Source organism: Tasmannia lanceolata, unplaced genomic scaffold (genome assembly GCF_043159265.1).
Source record: "Tasmannia lanceolata isolate RefF3 unplaced genomic scaffold, GAP_Taslan_0.1 ptg000008l, whole genome shotgun sequence".
Taxonomy (NCBI): Eukaryota; Viridiplantae; Streptophyta; class Magnoliopsida; order Canellales; family Winteraceae; genus Tasmannia; species Tasmannia lanceolata.
Window position 1 is genome coordinate 30930043 of NW_027518685.1, and position 21333 is coordinate 30951375.

At 38.2% G+C, this 21333-nt stretch overlaps 2 protein-coding genes across 2 annotated transcripts; both read right to left on the reverse strand.

Annotated features, from left to right (window-relative positions):
• Window positions 1-796: 796 nt before the first annotated feature.
• On the reverse strand, window positions 797-16828 carry LOC143885170 (phosphopantetheine adenylyltransferase 1-like). Its single transcript, XM_077389205.1, has 7 exons — window positions 16707-16828; window positions 14710-14836; window positions 14451-14522; window positions 14287-14346; window positions 4770-4864; window positions 2056-2125; window positions 797-1308 (listed from the first exon to the last, which is right to left on the reverse strand). Exons 2-7 carry the CDS (start codon window positions 14833-14835, stop codon window positions 1186-1188), a joined length of 546 nt encoding a protein of 181 aa, XP_077245320.1. The 5' UTR covers window position 14836; window positions 16707-16828; the 3' UTR covers window positions 797-1185.
• Window positions 7249-10094, reverse strand: LOC143883561 (serine/threonine-protein phosphatase 7 long form homolog). The gene is made up of 2 exons (XM_077386899.1): window positions 8975-10094; window positions 7249-8895 (listed from the first exon to the last, which is right to left on the reverse strand). The coding sequence occupies exons 1-2, from the start codon at window positions 9611-9613 to the stop codon at window positions 8380-8382; spliced, it is 1155 nt and encodes a 384-aa protein (XP_077243014.1). The 5' UTR covers window positions 9614-10094; the 3' UTR covers window positions 7249-8379.
• Window positions 16829-21333: the final 4505 nt, after the last annotated feature.

Below are 21333 nucleotides of genomic sequence, written 5' to 3' on the forward strand. Positions count from 1 at the left end.
TTTTTGGCAGAAAAGTCTCTCAGGAAAATTTTTCCTTTGCATGTTTTAGAGGGGAAATAATATGATTATGGTTAATTTGGAAGGATGTAATCATAAATTGAAAGCCCTGCTAAACAAACATTGAATACGGTTCTTTTGTGTGTGTGTGTGCACGCGCGAAAGGTACGAAATTTAAGAAATATTTTTCCTTTCCAACCTTTTTCCAGAAAATTCCTGCACCCAAGCAGGGCCTAAATGGCAAATGCTATGTTTCTGTCAACCTAAAGCACATTCACAATTTCTTCCAATTTATGGTGGGATAACATATCCTAAACTATTATACTTAGATGAATGAGATTGCCATCACCTGCCCCATTTTCAAAGGAAAGAAATAAATCAGAAATAATTAATGTAAAAACAAGTGAATAATTAATGGACTTTGGTGATGTAGATACAATGGGGGCTCCCTTGCAGCTGTTTTTTTTTAAGGGCACACGAAAGCGAAAACAGTCCAAACCCACCCTAAATCTGCAACCAAACAATGGATAACACAGGATTCCATAATCCCTGCTATTCTAACTCTACTATCTGCAAACCAAAAACCCCCAGAAGTGATCAAAGTAGCTAATTTGCCATCTTAATGACTGGCAATTGGCTAAGTTGATCACATTATCTATAGATATCTATAGAGAAATGATAGATAAGGATCAATAGGGGCATCCTTACAACCGTTTTTTTTTTTTTTCTGCTTTGCACTACAAACAGAAGCAAAGCAATTTCACTTTACGAGCAATACCCACTTCTTTCTGTGTAGTGCTTGTAGAAAGGCTGCATATGTTTTTTTTTCTTTTTATCTGAACAAGTGCTTCATTATTGGAGGGACAGAGCCCTATACAAAAAACAAAACCACAAAAAGAAAGAGAACAAAAAACAGTAAAGACAAACCTTCAAACAAAGAGAGCAATGTCACCATTTTTACTGGGTCCCATTAACAAGAATCCAGGTTTCGTGGCTTTGCAACTCCAACCCTGAACCATCAAGATGGGTTGAAGCATCTGGTAGTCATGGTGTGTCATGTGAGACAGATCATGAGAAGGAAAAACTACAATGTGCATGTTCTACAAATCCTCGTCGTGTGCTTCATTTGCTTATTATCATTCAATTTCTCTTTGCTCACCAGATAACCATGCACCAGAACTAGACATGCTATCTCTTTAAGCTCATTGGTTGCTCCTGCTGTGTGGATTTTTCAGCCTCAAGTCTTCTTAATGTAGTTGAGCTCAGCTTTTCCCCACTCATTTCTTCAGATAAAAGATCAACCACCTCAATCTGAAAAGATACAGATGAGAAAAAATTAACCACCCAAGTCTAACAACTTACTAACCCATGATACAAAAATAGCAATATGTCATGACAGTAATTCTAGTTTTATTATATGTAGTGGCAACGTCTCGCAGAGAAAGCCATGCATGCCCTTGAAGTGTTTTTCTAAGGAACTTCTGGTAACAATCTTACATAAAGATATGTTCTTTGAATAGTGAGACACAATTTCAAGCCTAATATCAGTAACAAAAACCACGATCTTGATATTATCTTGTCTCCCATTTCATCCTAGATTAGTGGCCTAGTGGTCAGTATAGAGCATGATGGAATTTGTGGTTGCCTGCACCAAATAGTTGAAGTAGCGTGAATTGTATCATTTCACAAAGCAACTGCTGTTACCGGTGGGGACCAGGCAGACCACAAATGTCATCATGCTCTAAACAGACTACCAGCCTTCTTTCGATTTACATAATGCCTTGTTTGTTTTGGATTTTGAGAACGAATTGTGAGTCCAAAACTGATTATTGGACTCAAATTTAGGGCATAAGAGAATGTACATCAAGATGGCTCTTCAAAATCATAGCTTTGATATTGATATAGAAATTTTTGCGTTGTCAGATGTCTGTTCTCATAGTAAAAGGGATAATTATACATGGATTCATTAGAATTTCACCAATGTAATGGAATTTTGGTAAAGGCATACAAAGTAAGTTGATTTGAGGGAAAAGATAAGGCAAAAGAAGCAACACAGACCTTCAATTGCGGCAGGCCTTTCTCAGCTCGCCGCTTGTTGACTGATAATCCACCACCGAACGTTTCTTTGCTGAACACAAATGGAAATGGGTGATACTATCACAAATCTATGTCATATAATGCTTCACAGTCAGAAGCTAAATAGAAGCTTAAAGAAGTCCATACAGAATCATATACCAAGTTCCATTCCACAACTTGTTCTTGGAAAGTAGGAGATTCCCAACCGTCGTATTTTCCATATGTCCGTATGCTTTAATTCTTACAACAGTCGGTCATTTTCACATTTTGAGCCAGGAGAATGAAATCACAGTCCTAAAATAGGAAAAGGGACAGACCCACCACATTGGAAGCCACCTTAGAAAAATTTAAATTTTGTCTCACCCACTCAGGGGCAGACTGGAAACAGAGGTAGGGGCAGACCGAAAACTAGGGGTGTTCGTTCGGTTATAACCGAACCGAATAGACCGAAATTTGATAACCGAATCCGAACCGATTAAAAATTCGGTTATTCGGTTAGTTATAACGGAATAACCGAATAGTGGGAGAAAAAGAGGAAAAAAAAGTAAAATCTTGGTTTGGATTGGAGGGCTAGGATCATCCTATCGAAATGATTTTTTGAGCACAACCTAATTAAGTTGTGATCAATCAAATTGAAGGTTTTGATCATCCTACGGAGTGCCTATATAGCACTTTTTTTGAAAAAATAATGGTTTTTATCCATAATTTCGGTTAACCGATTTTTTTTGAGATAACCGAACCCGAACACGAACAACTGAATTTCCAAAAAAAAAAAAAAAAACGGAACCGCAAAGGGAAAAAACCGAACCGAACCAACCAAACTAATTCGGTTCGGTTCGGTTCGGTTATTCGGTTATAACCGAATAATGAACACCCCTACCGAAAACAACTTGGGTAGAAATAGTGAGGAAAGACTTGAGGGTTAGGAACATAACAGAGAACATGACCTTGGATAGGATAGAATGGAAGAAAATGATCCATGTAGACGAACCCAACTAGTGTCGGGATTAGACTTAGTAAATTTGAGCCGAGTAGATCCTTTCACCTTCTTCATGAAAATTTTCTAAAGGATTCATTAGCCGACCCCAACTAGTTGGGACAAAGGCTAAGTTGAGTTGAGTCTCACCCACTATAGCATGGGCGTGGCCATTGCCCACACCCCCCCCCCCCCCCCCCAAACAACCCACGCCACACGTGTTGTCAAAGATCCCATGGGTTGTTGCGACCATAAAATAAAACCTTCACCCACCTAGCTTGTGTGGAAAGTCCTAGAGGAAATAAAAAGCCTCAGCTTTACCCAACGAGATAATATGCAATTTAGCTCCATACTGTCTTTGTGGGCATGAGAGACAAACCAAAAACAGCAATTTTAAACATTTTGTAACTATTTTTAGCAAATCATTATATGAATAACCACAAACATGGCTTACATAAATGAGTTAATGAGATAAAATTATTTTTAGCAAACCATCAGACAAATGCGATAAAATTACTGACAAGCATGCACTTTTGTGCAAAACATATGTAAAATATGTGAATATCGAGTGCATAGTTTAAAGCTAACAAAAGTAAATCACGATCATACCACAATACAAGTTCCACACCATGATAGATCCATACTCTGACACCAACTGCTACACGATTTTGTTCCTTTTTTATGATATCAAGTGCAGATTGCTTGATCTAAGTATGAAACTGTAAAAAATATTCCCTAACCACAAGATATCGTAACTGTGTTACATCATCTTCCTATGTCTAAACAAGGATATGTAGTTGATAAATAATAACCTCATTACTTAACACAGATGAGATAATTTGGACAACCCTATGTGTTCATTGCAATTGATACCGATGTGATCACAACTGAGAATTAACTATGGCTCCCCTTATCTCACACACTTCAATTTTAATACATTGTTAATGGGGCCACAAACTTGAGAATGATTTCCTTAACTCTGACACACAAGAACATAAATATATGATATGTCCTTTGCAAGCTACAAAAAATGAAAGCTACCCCAGTGAGTAAAACGTGTGAAAGTACATAGCAAAAGCACCAAAATAACCCTTTTAGCAATGTACCATTCGGATTAAAACCTAACCACAAAACTTTGATTATAGGATCATGAGTTAAATATCAATCATCACACTCCTTCCCTAGTATGTAATCTTTGCTTCAGTTTCATGGTTGTGAAATGCTAATACCTAATGGGGCTGTTCGGTACGGGGATGGCAATATCATGGATAGCCATCCCCTGGAACAGCTGGCTTCCAACCCCGGAAAACCAGGCTACCCAGGAAACCCAGGCAACAGCCCCTTACCAACAATACTCCCTCAATGCAATGACCGAAAACTGCCGAACTCTGATCATTGCTATTCCCCTTACCGATGTCATTCCCTCACTGTGAAACCATTGCAAAGCTCGGAAGCCTCACTGTTCCATGGGATGGCTATCCAGGATATTGCCATCTCCATGCAAAACGACCCCAACAGCAATGACCACTCTTGATTAGAAGTAACTCCTTAAATTCAAGGTTAGTAAAATGTCACCAATTAACCACTACTTTTCTTTCGTTGCATTAACTACTACTTATAATGCAATGACTAAAATACTTAGGGAGAAGAACGATGCTTTTAAGAGCCCTGAAAAAACAAGAAGAAAACTTCCAACATATGATGAAGTTGTAAAAGTTACCTGACGATAATAGCATCCAACTTTTCATCAACAATTGAGGGGCCAAAAGGATCCGTAATGGGTTCCACATGCACTGTCAATCCAGGTTTAACAGACTACAACCATGTCCAGGGAAACAACAATGTAAATAAATGTCATAACCAAAAAATAGGGAGATGATATTTTCACCCGCTGCATTACGTGCACATCCCCCTTATAACCTGATTTGACATGAAAAGTGGGCAACTTTATGTCAAATCACGTTATAAGGGGGGGGGGGGGGGGGGGGGGGGGGTGTTTGAAAATATCATCACCCAAAAAATATTATGAAAATAGTATCCACAAAGGCACAAACACCAATAATATCTTATTATATTTGCACCCCAATAAAAATCTTATTATATTTCCAGATATAGCTTAAATATGCACCAGTAGTCAATTGAAGCATGTCTTTGGTTCTTGAACGCATGTATACTGGCAATAAATTATGGCTACTGATATTGGGAGTTTGGCATTACCATGTTTTAATAATTGAACTAACTTCTCTTGCCTTCTATTATTTAAACAGCTGTCAAAGGTTATTGCAGTTCCCAAAAAGCTCTCAGAAGCCAATTAAAACAGAAAAAGACAAGTTGAGTTTAAAACATGCCAGTGCAAATATCAAAAGCCTATATATATATATGAGGAAAAGGATTGTATGCTCGACCGTACCTAAAGTTAGGTACGGTAGAGTGCCAAATCACATGGGTCCCCCATTTTTGGTGGGCATCTAAACCATTCATTTGCAAGGCCCCATCATAGATAGGGTGCATACCAAAAATCAGCACCATTGAATTATCCTAACCCCTCCAAAACTGGAGGCCAAAATGGGCAGATTTGTGGACAAACACTGTCTGTCCATTTTGGCCTCCACAAATGGATGGGTTAGGATGATCCTATGGAGCTGATTTTTGGTATGCATCCTATCTATGATGGGGCCTTGCAAATGAATGGTTTAGATGCCTACCAAAAATGGGGGACCCATGTGATTTGGCACTCTACCGTACCTAACTTTAGGTACGGTCGAGCGTACAATCTTATTCCTATATATATATATATATATATATAGAGAGAGAGAGAGAGAGAGAGAGAGAGGAAAAAGAGTGTGCGGCCAACCGTATTAGCATTCCATGCGGTCGAAGAGAGAGGACGCTTCTCATTGGTTCTTCAAACGTGGGTCCTTGGCGGAAATTAAAAGCCCTGAGAGTTCTCGAAAAGCGTTCTCTGCATGCCGTACCCATTTCAGAGATCTTATCTCCTTGAAAATGTTTGAAGCTGAAACCCTAGAAGAGAAAACCAGTGGAAAAGAAATACATCCGCCCTCTTCTCTCTCTCTCTTTCTCCCTCAAGAAAAAGACTTCCGTCCCCTTCGGTGCTCTGCAAATCAGGTTAGTTTTTCTCAAAACTTTACTCTTTTTTCTCTATTTTTTTTTTTTTTGCTGAAAATCATGTATGGGAGAGAGTTTCTTCTTCTTCTCTCTCTCTCTATCTCTCTCTCTCTCTCTCTCTCTCTCTCTCTCTCTGTGTCTGTGGGTTGTTATTTATTTTTACAAATGGTTTTGCTATTGATTGTCATCTGGGAGAGGGTTTCTTCTTCATTTTTTCATACTTATCTTCTTCTTCTTTTTCCCGTAATTGTCATAATGTTTGAATTTTCTTTGTAGCTTTTTTGGTACTTGTCATATCTTTGTACATCCTTTAGGTATTTATTTCATAATTTTCCTACTTTCCTCCCATTTTTACGTAATTTTTCATTTAAAACTTAGGACTTTTGCCAATATTTGCAAAAATCCGTAATGATTACTACTTTTGCTATTATTTTTGTTAGCCACCTCTGCACAAATTGTACTGCTGCCCATCTTTGCAGCAAAGGATGGGCGAGAAGCCGAAAAGGGGCCTCGGAGAAGGTGGCTAGCAAATTTCTACACACAAAAATGGTTTATATGTCATCTTCTTCTTCTTATACTGTGTAAGCCGTTATAGTCCCTTGTTTTTAAAGAAGTACTGTACGGACCGCACTACAGGATGATCCAAACCGTCCATATGATGGGCCATAACGTAAATAGATTGTGCCCAAAAAATCATTTCCATAGGATGATCCCAAGCCTCAGATTTGTAAAGTAACTGCATATTATGGATACCTCTAGAGATCGGAGGGCTGGGATCATCCTACGGAAATGATTTTTTGGGCACAATCTATTTACGTTATTTCCCATCATATGGACGGTTTGGATCATCCAATAGTGCGGCCGTACACTACTTCTTGAAAAATAAGGGACTAAAGGGATGGCCTCTTATATTAGTTTTTCTAGATTGTGCCCAAAAAATCATTTCCATAGGATGATCCCAAGCCTCAGATTTGTAGAGTAACTGCATATTATGGATACCTCTAGAGATCGGAGGGCTGGGATCATCCTATGGAAATGATTTTTTGGGCACAACCTATTTACGTTATTTCCCATCGTATGGACAGTTTGGATCATCCAATAGTGCGGCCGTACAGTATTATGAATTGGCCGCTGAGAAAAAAAGAGAGAAGATGGCCTCTATGTTAGTTTTTCTCTATTCTGATTCTCCTCTTCTAGTTTATTATTCCATTAGTTTTTCTCGAATCAAATTTCTAAAAACCCAAATCAAATTCAATTTAAAATTTCACTAAAAAGTAAGAGGAGAACACCAAGGTGGGTTGGTGTCGTCAAAAGTTGTAACTTTCCACTGTTTATCTCTCAATTTGATGATCATCCTTGCTTTACAATTCATTCTGGCAAGGCGACGCTCCCTCAACTCCTGAACATCATCTCTCTTCTCCTTATCCTTTTTCTCTCCCTCTTTGTTACATACAAACATTCTCGATATCACCGTCTTTATTAAATTTGATATGGTAGTGCTAGATTTTCGTAGTCCAAAACCAGTAGCATATGCATAAGCATTGTAGAACTCATATGCAGCTTCCCAAGTTTGAAAAACCTGATCCTCAAACGGCATAGTCACAATACTATCCTCACCGGCAACCTTGTTGGGAGTAGTAACTGTATGACTACAACCCTCATCTCCGTCTTTCCCATCAGTAGTCTCCCATTGTAGATCATCATCATTGAGATTCACCCCGTCATTAACGTCAATTATATTCCCATCCCATACTAAATTAACATCGTTGAGATTAAACCCATTGTCACACTCAATTAAACCATTTGAATGTACTTCGTCAATAGATGGGTCCATTTTTTATACCTAAAAATGCAACATATACATGGCCCATCAGGATAATAAGAAATTGTAAAATATTATAGATATTTTCTACTGTGTCTGAAAGTAGGGTTGCAGGGGTACGTTCAGTGGTAGGGTCAGGGTTGGGTATCCCGTGCGCAGTGTCGAATCTATTGGATTATCCAACAGACCGTCTTACGTGGGATTTCCCGAGGGTATTTTGCATTCGACGGGTACGCTCAGTAAGTTAACAACCCATTACATAAGTGAACAATCCGTCAAAACACTGATTCATAATCATATTAATAGAACATTGTAATTAACCATTACATAGAACTAATAACCTTCAACCAAAATATATCATCAAATAGACAACAATGATCAATTACGCCCTCGCACCGCTCCCAGAAGCATCACTTGACTCACCAGTCCCGAGCCATTCCCAGAAATAATCTCTGACCTCTCCTTGGGCAGAGGTGTTTTCCTCTACAAGGGTGACAATGGATCGCAGATTCCAATCTTGAGCAATCGCATTCACTCTCCTCGTGTTCAAGGGTTGAGGACGAAAGGAGTCGGCCACCGTAACATCCATCGTAGCTATGTGATGTTGGGCTCCATAGTACTGTCGTAGGATCCGCTGAGGGAGGGAAAAGGAAGTGCTCTTGAAACCCATTATACGAATGCAGTTATGACCAAAAGTCGCAAGGACTGCAGAGGGAATCGGCGACCATGGAAGAGTCCATTCAATATCTGTACTTTTGCAACCCTGAAGCCATATAGCCCAACTAAAGGGGTCATCGAATGAAACCAACACCTCCCTAGTATTAAAACTCCTCATCCAGGGGCTTGGTCTCGACACAGGTGGTGGGCCCAAAATTCGTAGTTTGTCCACTAACCAGACCTAAATAAAAACAAAAGTCAGGAATAATTATCCATAATCAAGCACACCAGCATTGTTTCATAAATAATCTGATACTTACGTAAAGAATGACGGAACTTCCCAGGAAGTCAGAATGTGGAGACAACCGAGCAGTATCTAAGCTATCAAAAAGTTCGGCCAAGACAGTAGGCGCTAGATTTGCACCTTTACGAACTTGATCAACCAAGTCTATAAAATATAATGGGATCAAGTCTGACGACTTTGATCGACCTGGAAAGAGAAAAACTGAATATACACATAGTGCTAAGGCATTTTGACTGCAACGACGATACTCCTGATTCAGATGTCTATTAGCTGAAAAGGCTTCCACTAGCTTAGGAATGAAGATACTACTCGAATCACGGTAGTGACTTAGAGACTTCTTCGGCACGCCAATCAAATGGCTTAGTGCCTTGTCATAGCCGTCCTTCAAAGTAGGCTTGAACATGGGACCATCGTGGAAAATGTGAAGCATCGTGCAAATATCTTCATGAGTCGGACAAAGCTCTTGCATTCCAAAACGAAACACATGGACGTTACGATCCCAAACACTTATTGTAGCTCGAATCAAACCCCAATCAACACGGACAGAGGCAATATTGCGTAAGTTGTGTACGCCTACTATGCCAAGATTAATGAATTCGACATTTTCCAACCAATCGATCCAACTCAACAAACTATTGTTCGAGACTTGAGCCATCCCACTCGAATAATACTAAATAGAGAGACCATAAAATAAAGGGGAAATGATATCAGCAGTTAGCACTATCATATTTTGATATTTTTAGTTTTTCACTAAGATAGTAACAAAAAAGAAATCCCAACACCAAGCAAAATACAAAACAAGAAATAGCTGATAGACTAATTCTACAAAACTATGTTAGATTTCACCAAGAAATGAATTTTAATAAGAAACCGACAAATTAGATTCCTAATAGCATTCCACTTTAAAAACAATGCATGCTTTCAAGACCACATTAGCGAATGAAACCCAACAATGCTATTCCAGATGATAGATCACATTGCCATATTTTTTTGTGTTTGCAGATCGACGACATTTTCACAAAAACAAGGACTCGCATTTCGCATAACATCTTGATTAGCAAATTGAAGCCTCATGACATGAGATTTTATATGATGTAAGCCCTTATAGTCCCTTATTTTTCAAGAAGTACTGTACAGCCGCACTATTGGTTGATCCAAACCGTCCATACGATGGGAAATAACGTAAATAGGTTGTGCCCAAAAAATCATTTCCATAGGATGATCCCAGCCCTCCGATCTCTAGAGGTATCCATAATATGCAGTTACTCTACAAATCTGAGGCTTGGGATCATCCTATGGAAATGATTTTTTGGGCACAATCTAGAAAAACTAATATAAGAGGCCATCCCTTTAGTCCCTTATTTTTCAAGAAGTAGTGTACGGCCGCACTATTGGATGATCCAAACCGTCCATATGATGGGAAATAACGTAAATAGATTGTGCCCAAAAAATCATTTCCGTAGGATGATCCCAGCCCTCCGATCTCTAGAGGTATCCATAATATGCAGTTACTTTACAAATCTGAGGCTTGGGATCATCCTATGGAAATGATTTTTTGGGCACAATCTATTTACGTTATGGCCCATCATATGGACAGTTTGGATCATCCTGTAGTGCGGTCCGTACAGTACTTCTTGAAAAACAAGGGACTATAACGGCTTACACAGTATAAGAAGAAGAAGATGACATATAAACCATTTTTGTGTGTAGAAATTTGCTAGCCACCTTCTCCGAGGCCCCTTTTCGGCTTCTCGCCCATCCTTTGCTGCAAAGATGGGCAGCAGTACAATTTGTGCAGAGGTGGCTAGCAAAAATAATAGCAAAAGTAGTAATCATTACGGATTTTTGCAAATATTGGCAAAAGTCCTAAGTTTTAAATGAAAAATTACGTAAAAATGGGAGGAAAGTAGGAAAATTGTGAAAAAAATACCTAAAGGATGTACAAAGATATGACAAGTACCAAAAAAGCTACAAAGAAAATTCAAACATTATGACAATTACGGGAAAAAGAAGAAGAAGATAAGTATGAAAAAATGAAGAAGAAACCCTCTCCCAGATGACTAGACCTGGCAAACGGGTGGGTCGGGCCGGGTCAACCCGCAGGTGATGCGGGTGCGGGTCCATGGGTCGGGTGAGGAAATGACCCGCATTTTTGCGGGTCAGAATTTAGGTGACCCGCGCGGCCCCCAGGTGGGCCGGGTCAACCCGCGGGTCACCTGCAAATATATGGGATTGTAATAATTATCCGATTTGACCACATCTGTTTTTTTCCGTAATTGTCATAACCTTTTATATTTTATTTGTATTTTTTTCGTAATTTTAGAACTTTATAAACATTTCTAGGTAATTTTTCATTTAAAACTTTATAATTTAGCTATTTTACTTTTCTGGGTGTAATGATTACTTTTTTTTGTTTTTTATATTTGCTAGAAACATTTGCCATGTGCGCATCGTTGCACGACGATGGCCACATGCCGAGAAGTTGCCATAGGAGAAGTTTGGTAGCAAATTCTTGTAAAATAAAAAACCGAAGGAAATGTTATCCACAATACTGTTTTCTTATAAGCGCACTCTCACTTTATTAAAAGTATGGTATGGCCCACACCATAGGATGATCCAAACCGTCGATTAGATGGGCCATAGCCTAAATAGGTTATGCTCCAAAAATCATTTTCATAGGATGATCCTAACCCTCCAATCTGAATGTTATAGGGTTGATCCTAACCCTCTACAGATCGGAGGGTTAGAATCAACCAAATGGAAATAATTTTGGGGCATAACCTATTTAGGCTATGGCCCATCTAATGGACGGTTTGGATAATCCTATGGTGCGGGCCATACCGTACTTTTTATAAAGTGAGGAGTTCCCTCGGAAAAAACAGTAGTGCTGATAACATTCTGAAGAAAAATTAAAAAATACGTAAAAATGCGGGTGCCCGCGGGTTGACCCGACCCGACCCGTGTTTTTGCGGGTTGGGTCACCCGCGGGTTAGTTTTTCACGGGTCACTAAAACTTAGACCCGTGCCCGCAAATTTGCGGGTGGGTCGGGTCGACCCGCGGGCACGGGTCACTTTTGCCAGGTCTACAGATGACAATCAATAGCAAAACCATTTGTAAAAATAAATAACAACCTACACACACACACAGAGAGAGAGAGAGAGAGAGAGTAAAGTTAGAAAAAAAAAAAGAAGAAACCCTCTCCCATACATGATTTTCAGCAAAAAAAAATAGAGAAAAAAGAGTAAAGTTTTGAGAAAAACTAACCTGATTTGCAGAGCACCAAAGGGGACGGACGTCTTTTTCTTGAGGGAGAGAGAGAGAGAGAAGGGGGCGAAGGTATTTCTTTTCCACTGGTTTTCTCTTCTAGGGTTTCAGCTTCAAACATTTTCAAGGAGATAAGATCTCTGCAATGGGTACGGCATGCAGAGAACGCTTTTCGAGAACTCTCAGGGCTTTTAATTTCCGCCAAGGATCCACGTTTGAAGAACCAATGAGAAGCGTCCTCTCTCTTCGACCGCATGGAATGCTAATACGGTTGACCGCACACTCTTTTTCCTATATATAGGTCCATGGTCATTGAAATCTAAAATAATATAATAGGCAGGTGTTGATATCATAGTCATCGGAAGCTTTCTAGTAGGGTGGAAAGCTCGCTTCGGAAGATAAATTCTTCCCGCTTCCCAAATTTAGGGGAAGCACCGTTCCTCTTAATTAAGAGCATGCTTCCTATTTAGATGATTATTGTTTTCCCAGAAGAGTGTTTTTCTCCTTTTGATAATGCAGAAGGAGTGTAATTAAAACTTAAAAACTCATCTCAAGTGTCAAATAAAAAATATATGGATCTTTTTCCTAAAAACTCAACATTAAATCTATATGAATAAAACATGTAAAACTCTAAGTCTCTCAAACTTGCAATTCTAATTAGTCGTGAAGTCATCTTGTAACCCTAACCTACATTAACCCTTCTTCCCTAACTACTATAACCCTATATCTTTCTGTCCAACCTGGAGGTCGGAGGTTCAATCCCAGCTTACGTACCAAAAAAAACCCTCTCTCTTTCTATAAGACCGGTACTCAGCTTCTCCTTAATGAAATATTGAAATGCTTGTCAACCTCAAAATGCCTCGACATATTGTTCTTAAAGTTGCAACTTGGGTCGGGTTTTTACCCGACCTACACTGACCCCACCCGAAAATACCCCATGTCGGGTTCAGAAATCATGGGTCTTGGGTTGTTGTTTTCGAGATTTTCTGATGAAAAATTTCCCTTCTTCTTCATTAAAGCATAAAAGATAACACTCATCTCATTCCGAGCGCACCTGACGACAGATGCCCCTCTACTTCTCCCCTCTTCAACCCCCTTCATTCCTTCAAAATCCAAAGTGAAAACCATTTTGGTAGAAAAATTTCCGACGAAAAGAAGAGCCGGCCATAACATGTGTTGTTGTTTTCGAGATTTTCTGATGAAAATTTTATAGCTGAATTTTGTTTTGCCCTAAAAGATGAGTTATAAAATTGGAAAATTTGATCTTCGTATGCCAAACATGCCCTAAGGTGCCCAGAAGTTCCCAAAAACAAGGTACATCCATACTGCAAGAAAATCATTGCCTGAAAAACTCAGAAACTTTGATGATATTGGTAACAAGGACTGTACTTTTGATTAAAAGGTTCCTAATATAAATAAATTAAATGGGCAACCATATAGATCTTCTCCCTGCAGTGGCCTACATTCACATTAACAGAACTCACCAACCAATTCTAAAGAAGCCGAACTGATGGTAAACTTTATATAAGAAAACTGCTCAATTTTGTTTCTCAGTCTGAATGTGATTTATGTACTCTAAGATGTAAGTAAATGGCTAGATGGAGACAGAACAACTACAGGACACATGCACTTATCTGTCTTCTTTCATTCTACTCATGAACTTGTAAATTCATAATCTAATATGAAAAGGTGGGCCATTTCAATTCTTGCAATCCATATCATGCAATGCCTGAACTTCTATTAAAGTTTGTGGCACCTAAATAAATTGACCTTAAAACAAAGGGAGTCGAATGAAATTAAGTCACTTACCCTGTTAGAAGGAAAACGTGGGTTGCATTAACCTTACAAAAGCACTGTTTTTTGTCCATATAACTTGAAATCTACTACGTAATTTTATTTGCAGTTTGCTGGAGCAATAACAGGTCTCACATTTTCTTTTCTGTTTCAAATTCCTTTATAAGAGTGGCAGGGACTCAAGAAACAAAGCAAAATTTTTCATGAGATAAACTATGGAGATGTATAATTATGAAGTAATGCAACACAAATGGCTCTTGGACCTTTACCTTGATGTAGTCTTCAACGGCCTTCATTCTCAACTCAATAGGCTCAATTAAGTGTGCCAGCTGCAAAGAAATTGAACAATCACATTTCACATTTTTCATCCATTATGAACATACTACAAACAAGGAACTAACTAAAAATATTGTCAAATGATAAGAAAACATACCTCTTTCTTTACCAACATTGGTCCTGAGCAGACACCAACCACAATTCGATATCTTGCCAACTCTGCCGATGCCTGATGATCAATCAAGACACACCAAGAAAAAAAAATCAAACAAACAAATTAAATTAACTCCACAATCTGAATATCCCATTCGAAATCCAATGGAAGTGAATTAGGAAAAAAACGCCTCTCTAGCAGTCTATCCAAGTAGAATATGAGATCAATAGAAAAGATGGAAGCCAAAGATAAAACCCAAAACCTTTAATAGGTGGTGATGACCGTTGTGCAACCGGTCAAAAGTTCCTCCAAGCACAACTGCTCCGTATGGAGCAGATTCAGCATCAAAAGTCATCTCAAATCCAGAAGCTGGATCTTCCGCAGCCATACTACAAAAGAGCAGATCCCAGATAAATTCAAAATGTATTACTAGATTCAAAAGGAATGTAAAAAGAAACCTGCGTGCTTTATCAACCAATGACTTGAGAGAAAAAAGTATACAAAAAATCAGAAGACGAAAAAGACACCAAGACCAACTGGATAAAAATAAACTAGCATGTTGCTTGGGCAATATATGGAAGCAAAATGAAATGATATGTGTGTTTCCTGTGCAATGTAGATAACATGCATCAAGTTGTGGTCACGTGTCAAAAAAAAGGAACTTAGATAAAGAAGACATGATGGAAATAGAATAAGGAGAATTTTAAAGGGAGATGCTTTGGAAGTCCTGAAGGGGCAGCGCATGAGGACTGAGTAACATTTGGAAAATAAAATAAGGGGAAAAAGTTGGTCTCCCACAAAAGGTTGTTCTATTTCTTTTTCAGTGAAATGATATCAAAAAAATTGAACGAAATTGGAATTAAGCATAAAAACTTCATTAATGATTGCAAACCAATTTAGTATTGTTAATCTATATTCAATTGAAAAAACAAACCAGCTTACAACTAATGTGTATGTACAACATAGTAAAATTTTCATTTGTTCATTCATATGGTATTAGTTGCAGCAAGTATTGTATGGTTGAGATTTATCTCTTAGTGAGTCAATAAATCTTTTGATTGGAGTATATGTAGGAAAACTACTAATATAATCACCTATCTAAGTGTGGGGGTGAGGTTGCTTCCTAAGGATCAAATATAAGTCTATCACTATTTATGTTCTCTCTTTCGGGGTTTACACTCAGGGGCTTATCTATCCTTTTCTGTATTATCTCACTAAGTGAATTGGAATGCAACATATTGCACAATTTTCCTCTTTCTTTCGCTCTTCTTCTCCATTTCCCCCTTCATTTCTTCTTTTTCTTTATATTTCTACCAAAGTTTATACGGTATCATAGAGGATCTTGATCAGTTGATTTGAGGGAGCAAAAACCTATTGTTCTCTACATTCAAACAACACCAGAGATTGCAATCTTTTTTGGATTGAAGAGAGAAGATCCACCCATACCATACACATGTTATCTGATCTGACAATGATGATTAGATCTTGCTAGATCCTATATGAGAGGTATTTATGACAATTTTAATCAATTTTTTTTAGTATTTTAAGGAGGGGGAATAAAGATCTTAAAGTGTCAGATTCCTGAAATTAAAGGCTAGATTTGGAGTATTATAATATGCTCTTTTTGAAGAAGCTTTAGTGAAGGAAAATCAAAGGGTCAACCTATAATTTTTCTTAAATTCCAGCTTTCTTAATACTGCTTATAAAGGACAATAAAAAAAATCCACCCAATAGCTCCCACAACCAACCCAAAAAAAAAAATCCAGTACCCAAAACTAGAGCTATAAAGCACCTAAAATCCAATACTCAAAAGCAATGAAAACTAACATTGCAACACCAAATTTCTAAAACATGAAAGCTTAAAAACAATCAAACTCAAAAAAAAATAAAAAAATCCTACTCTTATTACTCAAGAACAAAGAAAACTTGAACCAACCCTATTCAACTTTTGCTTAGAGAAACCTTGAGTTTATGATTATACCCATGTAAATTAAATTAACCATAATCATATCATTCCCCTTGAAATCATGGAAAGAAAAAAAAAATTCCAATGGAAATGTTTTTCTTGCAATCCAAACAGGGCCTTAAATTTGAAAGGGAGAAGAAGATATTGAGTTGTTTATTATAGCTCAGAAATCCAAGACAGAATATTTAGATTCACCAATTTTAGTTTTCATTTGATGATATTCACTATCTACAAGGTAGAAATCAAACACAGAGATATAAAAACAAATTAAAGGAGGATATAAGTACGCAAACCTTAGAACAACCCCAAAGAAGAAGGAAGAATCCAGAAAACAATGGAATGGAGTTGTTTTCACTTCCAAGATACAGTTAGACTACTTTCTATTATTTTGCCAAACAAACTCTGTAAGTCCGAGAATACCCTCATCTTTATTTGAAATTAACAATGTACCCTGCCTACCGAACGCCGTTTTAAACTCCGTTTATTTTTGGCAAATGTTATCAGCACTACTGTATTTTGATGAGGGAACTCTTTACTATATTAAAAGTACGGTATGGCCCGCACCATACGATGATCCAAACCGTCCATTAGATGGGCCACAGCCTACATAGGTTGTGCCTAGAAAATCATTTCCATAGGTTGATCCTAACCCTATATAGATCAGAGGGTTAGGATCAACCTATGGAAATAATTTTTACTTCAAAAGAAATGGAGTCTTAGGAAAACTACTATGGCCAAGGTAAACGTGGGACCTATATTTTTGGATGATCTAAACCATTCATTTGTTGAACCTCACCATGGGTTGTGTTAAAAATAATCTCCATTGGATGATCACAACTCTGTTATGTTGCGGTAAAATGGATGGCCCAAAAGGTTAAAAAATGATGGTACATTTCTAGGGCCAATGTACAGTGGGACCAACAAAAGAATGCTTTGGAACACTAAATAGGTCCAACAAATGAATGCCCTATGACACTAAAATAAAGGGCAGCCCGGTGCACTAGGCTCCCGCCATTGCGGGGTCTGGGGACGTTTTCGTGACTCAAACCCTTTAATGGTGCAACCTTACCATTGCGCCAATGCTCACCCTTTAATTTTCTTTAGAAAAATAAGCTTTGTAATTGTATGAGAACACTTTAGAGAGAGAGAGAGAGAGTTGTTAGGAAAATCGGAATCCAGTTTTGGAAAAAAAGACAGAGCCTCCATCATGACAAGTGTGCAAGAGAGAGAGAGAGAGAGAGAGAGAGAGAGAGAGAGAGAGAGAGTTTTTAGTAAAATCGGAATTCAGTTTTGGAAAAAAGACGAGCCTCCATCATGACATGTGTGCAAGAAGACAAAGAATTGGCCTGTTTTAGAAGTATTTTTCCTTTTAAAAAAGAGAATTGTTAGTAAAACCAGAAATTTTTTTGGTAGGTAAGCTGGGATTGAACCCTTGACCTCGAGGCGGCGGAACAAAGCCTCAACTGATTGAGCTAGAGACAACCTAAATCACATCATGTGCACAAGAAGACAATGGCGAAGGCCTTACTAGTCAAGATTGAATCTTGCCTTACGTAAAGGGAGATGATAAATTCGCACCCCTTGTAGGATTATTCACACCCTTGTAACTTGAATTGACGTCAAAAAGAAGGGTAACGTGAATACACTTTAACGCTTTCTGACATCAATTCACGTTAAAGGGGTGCAAATGATCCTACAGGGGTGCGAATTTATCATCTCCCTAAGTAAAATGACCAAACTACCTTTCTTGCAAGGGTAAATTTTCAAAACAATACCTAGCAAACTCCGGAGTGTCTCGACGCAACGCAACCAACATTGTCCGGAGTCTTTTTTCGTGGCCTATATGGCATTAGAGAGTCCATATTTCCCTTAGCAACCGAAATAAGTCGATGATTTGATAGCCTCATATTAAAACTTTGAGTAGGCTAACAATCATTGTCATGATCAATGCTAATTATGAATTTTTGGAACCCACAATTAGATATGTACTTAAAATCGTGAGCCTTGATCTAGTAGAGCATCATGAGGTGACCTACATGGTATTCCAATCAAATCACATCTTCATGGCACTTAGGGCTTGGGGGTGACAATTAAGAAAAGAGTCTAACAATCACCAAAATTTTTAGCATTTTCCTAAACCTAAATACCTAAACTCTAATTCCCAAACAACCAACCATGGTTTTAGCAATTTTCTAAACCTAAAACCTAATCTCAGAATCCTCCTTTTTACTATCATCACATCAAACATAAATTGGGCATCTTTTCCCAATCCAAAGTAGACGAAAGGGTAGTTTGTTACAGGACAAGAAAGTAGGAATAGCAAAGATTGTCTAATCCAAAAATTTCCTCCTTTCTTGGTTCAGCTGTCGAAGTATCATGAGAATCCATTGCAACCCTAATTTTGTCTATTCCACTATTCCTGCTTTCTTATCTGCAAACCAAACACTCCTGAGAATTGAACATATTTATTACGTGGGGCTCATCATTCTAGCACTGTTCTATATCAAATCCTTAGGAATTCAATTGCACCCATATTTAGGAAAATGATCATGGCCCGATGCCCACGTGGCATTTGTGCTTGTTGATCGGGACCGTTAATCCGATAGGCCATCACAAGGCGTGGCATTTGTGCTTGTTTATCGGGAACGTTCATCTGTAGGCCATCACAAGCAACCGATGGGCTCAGGTCTGACAATGACCCAACACCTCCATTGCACTATCAAGGCACACAAAAATCAATGGCTTAAGACACGTGCAAGAAGACAGAAAAACAATGGGCACTGATATTTCCTCTCCTCCCCCTCCCCCCCCTGCGCCGCAATGGCTGGCTAACGTTTTCCCACCATTTGACCTCTCTCTCTCCCCACACACACACAACAGGAACAGTTGGTGGGCCCAACAGAAACCGTTGGTGGAATTGTGGGCCCATCTTTGAACAACGTAGGCCCCGCCCATACCACAACATAGGATTATCCAAACCGTCCATTTGATGGGCCATAAACATAAATAGGTTGCGTCCCAAAATATTATTTTCATAGGCGATCTAAATAGAAACTACATCTTATGCAACCTCTATAGATTGTAGGGTTGTGATCATCCTACGGAAATGATTTTTGGGGCACAACCTATTTACATTGTGGCCCATCAAATGGACAGCTCAGATCATCCTATGGTCTGGACGGTACACTTCATTTTCAAAAATATGGGTGGGGCCTAAATTGGGCCTTAATGTTACTGTACGAACCACACCATAGGATGATCCAAACCATGGACGGCTTGGATCATCCTATGTTGTGGACGGTAAGCTTCAATTTGAAAAAAATATCGGTGGGGCCTACGATTAGCAATGACCCGATTAGGTGGATTCATGAGAATATTGACAGAGCCGAATTAAGAAATATTATGGCTAAATAACTTAGAAAAAAGAAATCACAACGTTCATACTTCATAAATGAATTCATAAAAGATAGATACTTAAACCAAATCACCATATAATACCTGACACTAATAGTTTAATACCATCTATGTTCTGTACAGTTAATTATAGTCACACCCAGATGACACACATCCATCCCTTTGAAGTTTCGTCACAAATAGTTTCACAACATTCACACTTACATTAGTGAAAAGATGCATAAATGCTGGTAGGTCTTCATTCTTAGTCTCATAAAAAACCATCATATGTGATAGCTCCACTGAATAATGATATTTTAGTGTTGAATTTCTTTGAAGGTCTACTTTCGATCGTGGTTTGAAATTTCAGTTTCAGCATAAATTTCGGCCAAAATTCAGTCAAGACACAAAATGTCGATTTTTTTGGGCCGAAGTGAATTTCGCCCCAAATCTGGGAAAAATTAAAAAATTATCATTATTTTTTTCAAATTTCGCCGAAATCGACCTAGATTTAGTACGTTTCGCCAATTTCAACTTCGGAACGTTTCGGTTTCAGTCTTGTTAAAACCATGCTTCGGATCAAGCCTAGAAAATCTCCTCAATTGATAAATAGAAATTTCTTAAGACGATTTTTCGCTGTTCAACCCACTGCTTTCTTGAATCTCTGGAGCTTGACCGATGGATGCTATAGCACCGGAATCCTTTTCAGGAGAAGATTAGCATTGAGGTAACCATTTGAACCCAGGATTCATAGGAATCTTAAAGCTAGAAGGGATATACCTTCTTGCAAGCCGACAACGGATCATATATAATAAATCTGAAAATTTAATTATGTGATAATCTTCTTTAAGATATTCATCAATGTATACGATAAAATATACCTTCTCTGTTACCATTTAATAAAAAAAAACAAAAAAAAAACATCTAAAATCTATACAAAATAAAGAAATGATCAAATATATGGTTTAAGAAAAGAAACCAACAGGGTGGTGTAGTGTCTGTATCATATAAAGATAGTGGTTTATCATATGGAAGACAAGAAAGAATATCCGAACAACATGCTAAACAACAGGGTAGTGTGTCCATCATCCTTTTTTTGCCATTGATAATCTAACAAAGAAAAAAAAGGGGAAGAAAACCATATTAAGAGAAAGATAAAAAAACATACCTTTAACTGTTTCCAAAAACAAAAGTCGCCACCGAGCACTTGCTGTTTCCTTGTGGATGAGGATGCTGGTATTTTGATTCCGCCCCGGTCATAATGAACATTTGCATTGGATTGTTTTTTTTTTTGAATTTTTTTTTTTCCATTATGGTTACAGAGGAATTAGAATAGGAATCAGAATCGGAATATCTGATTCCAATTATGATTTCGGCAATCCAAATGCAGCCAAAAAAGAATTTGAGCATTGATATCTTGCACTCCTTGACAGAGAAGATGGATCACAATCCTAGTTTGATGCATGCAATCATGAATAAATTCTTCAGACCCAGTCTCTGCTTCCTTCCAAAATGTTTCCAATGGAA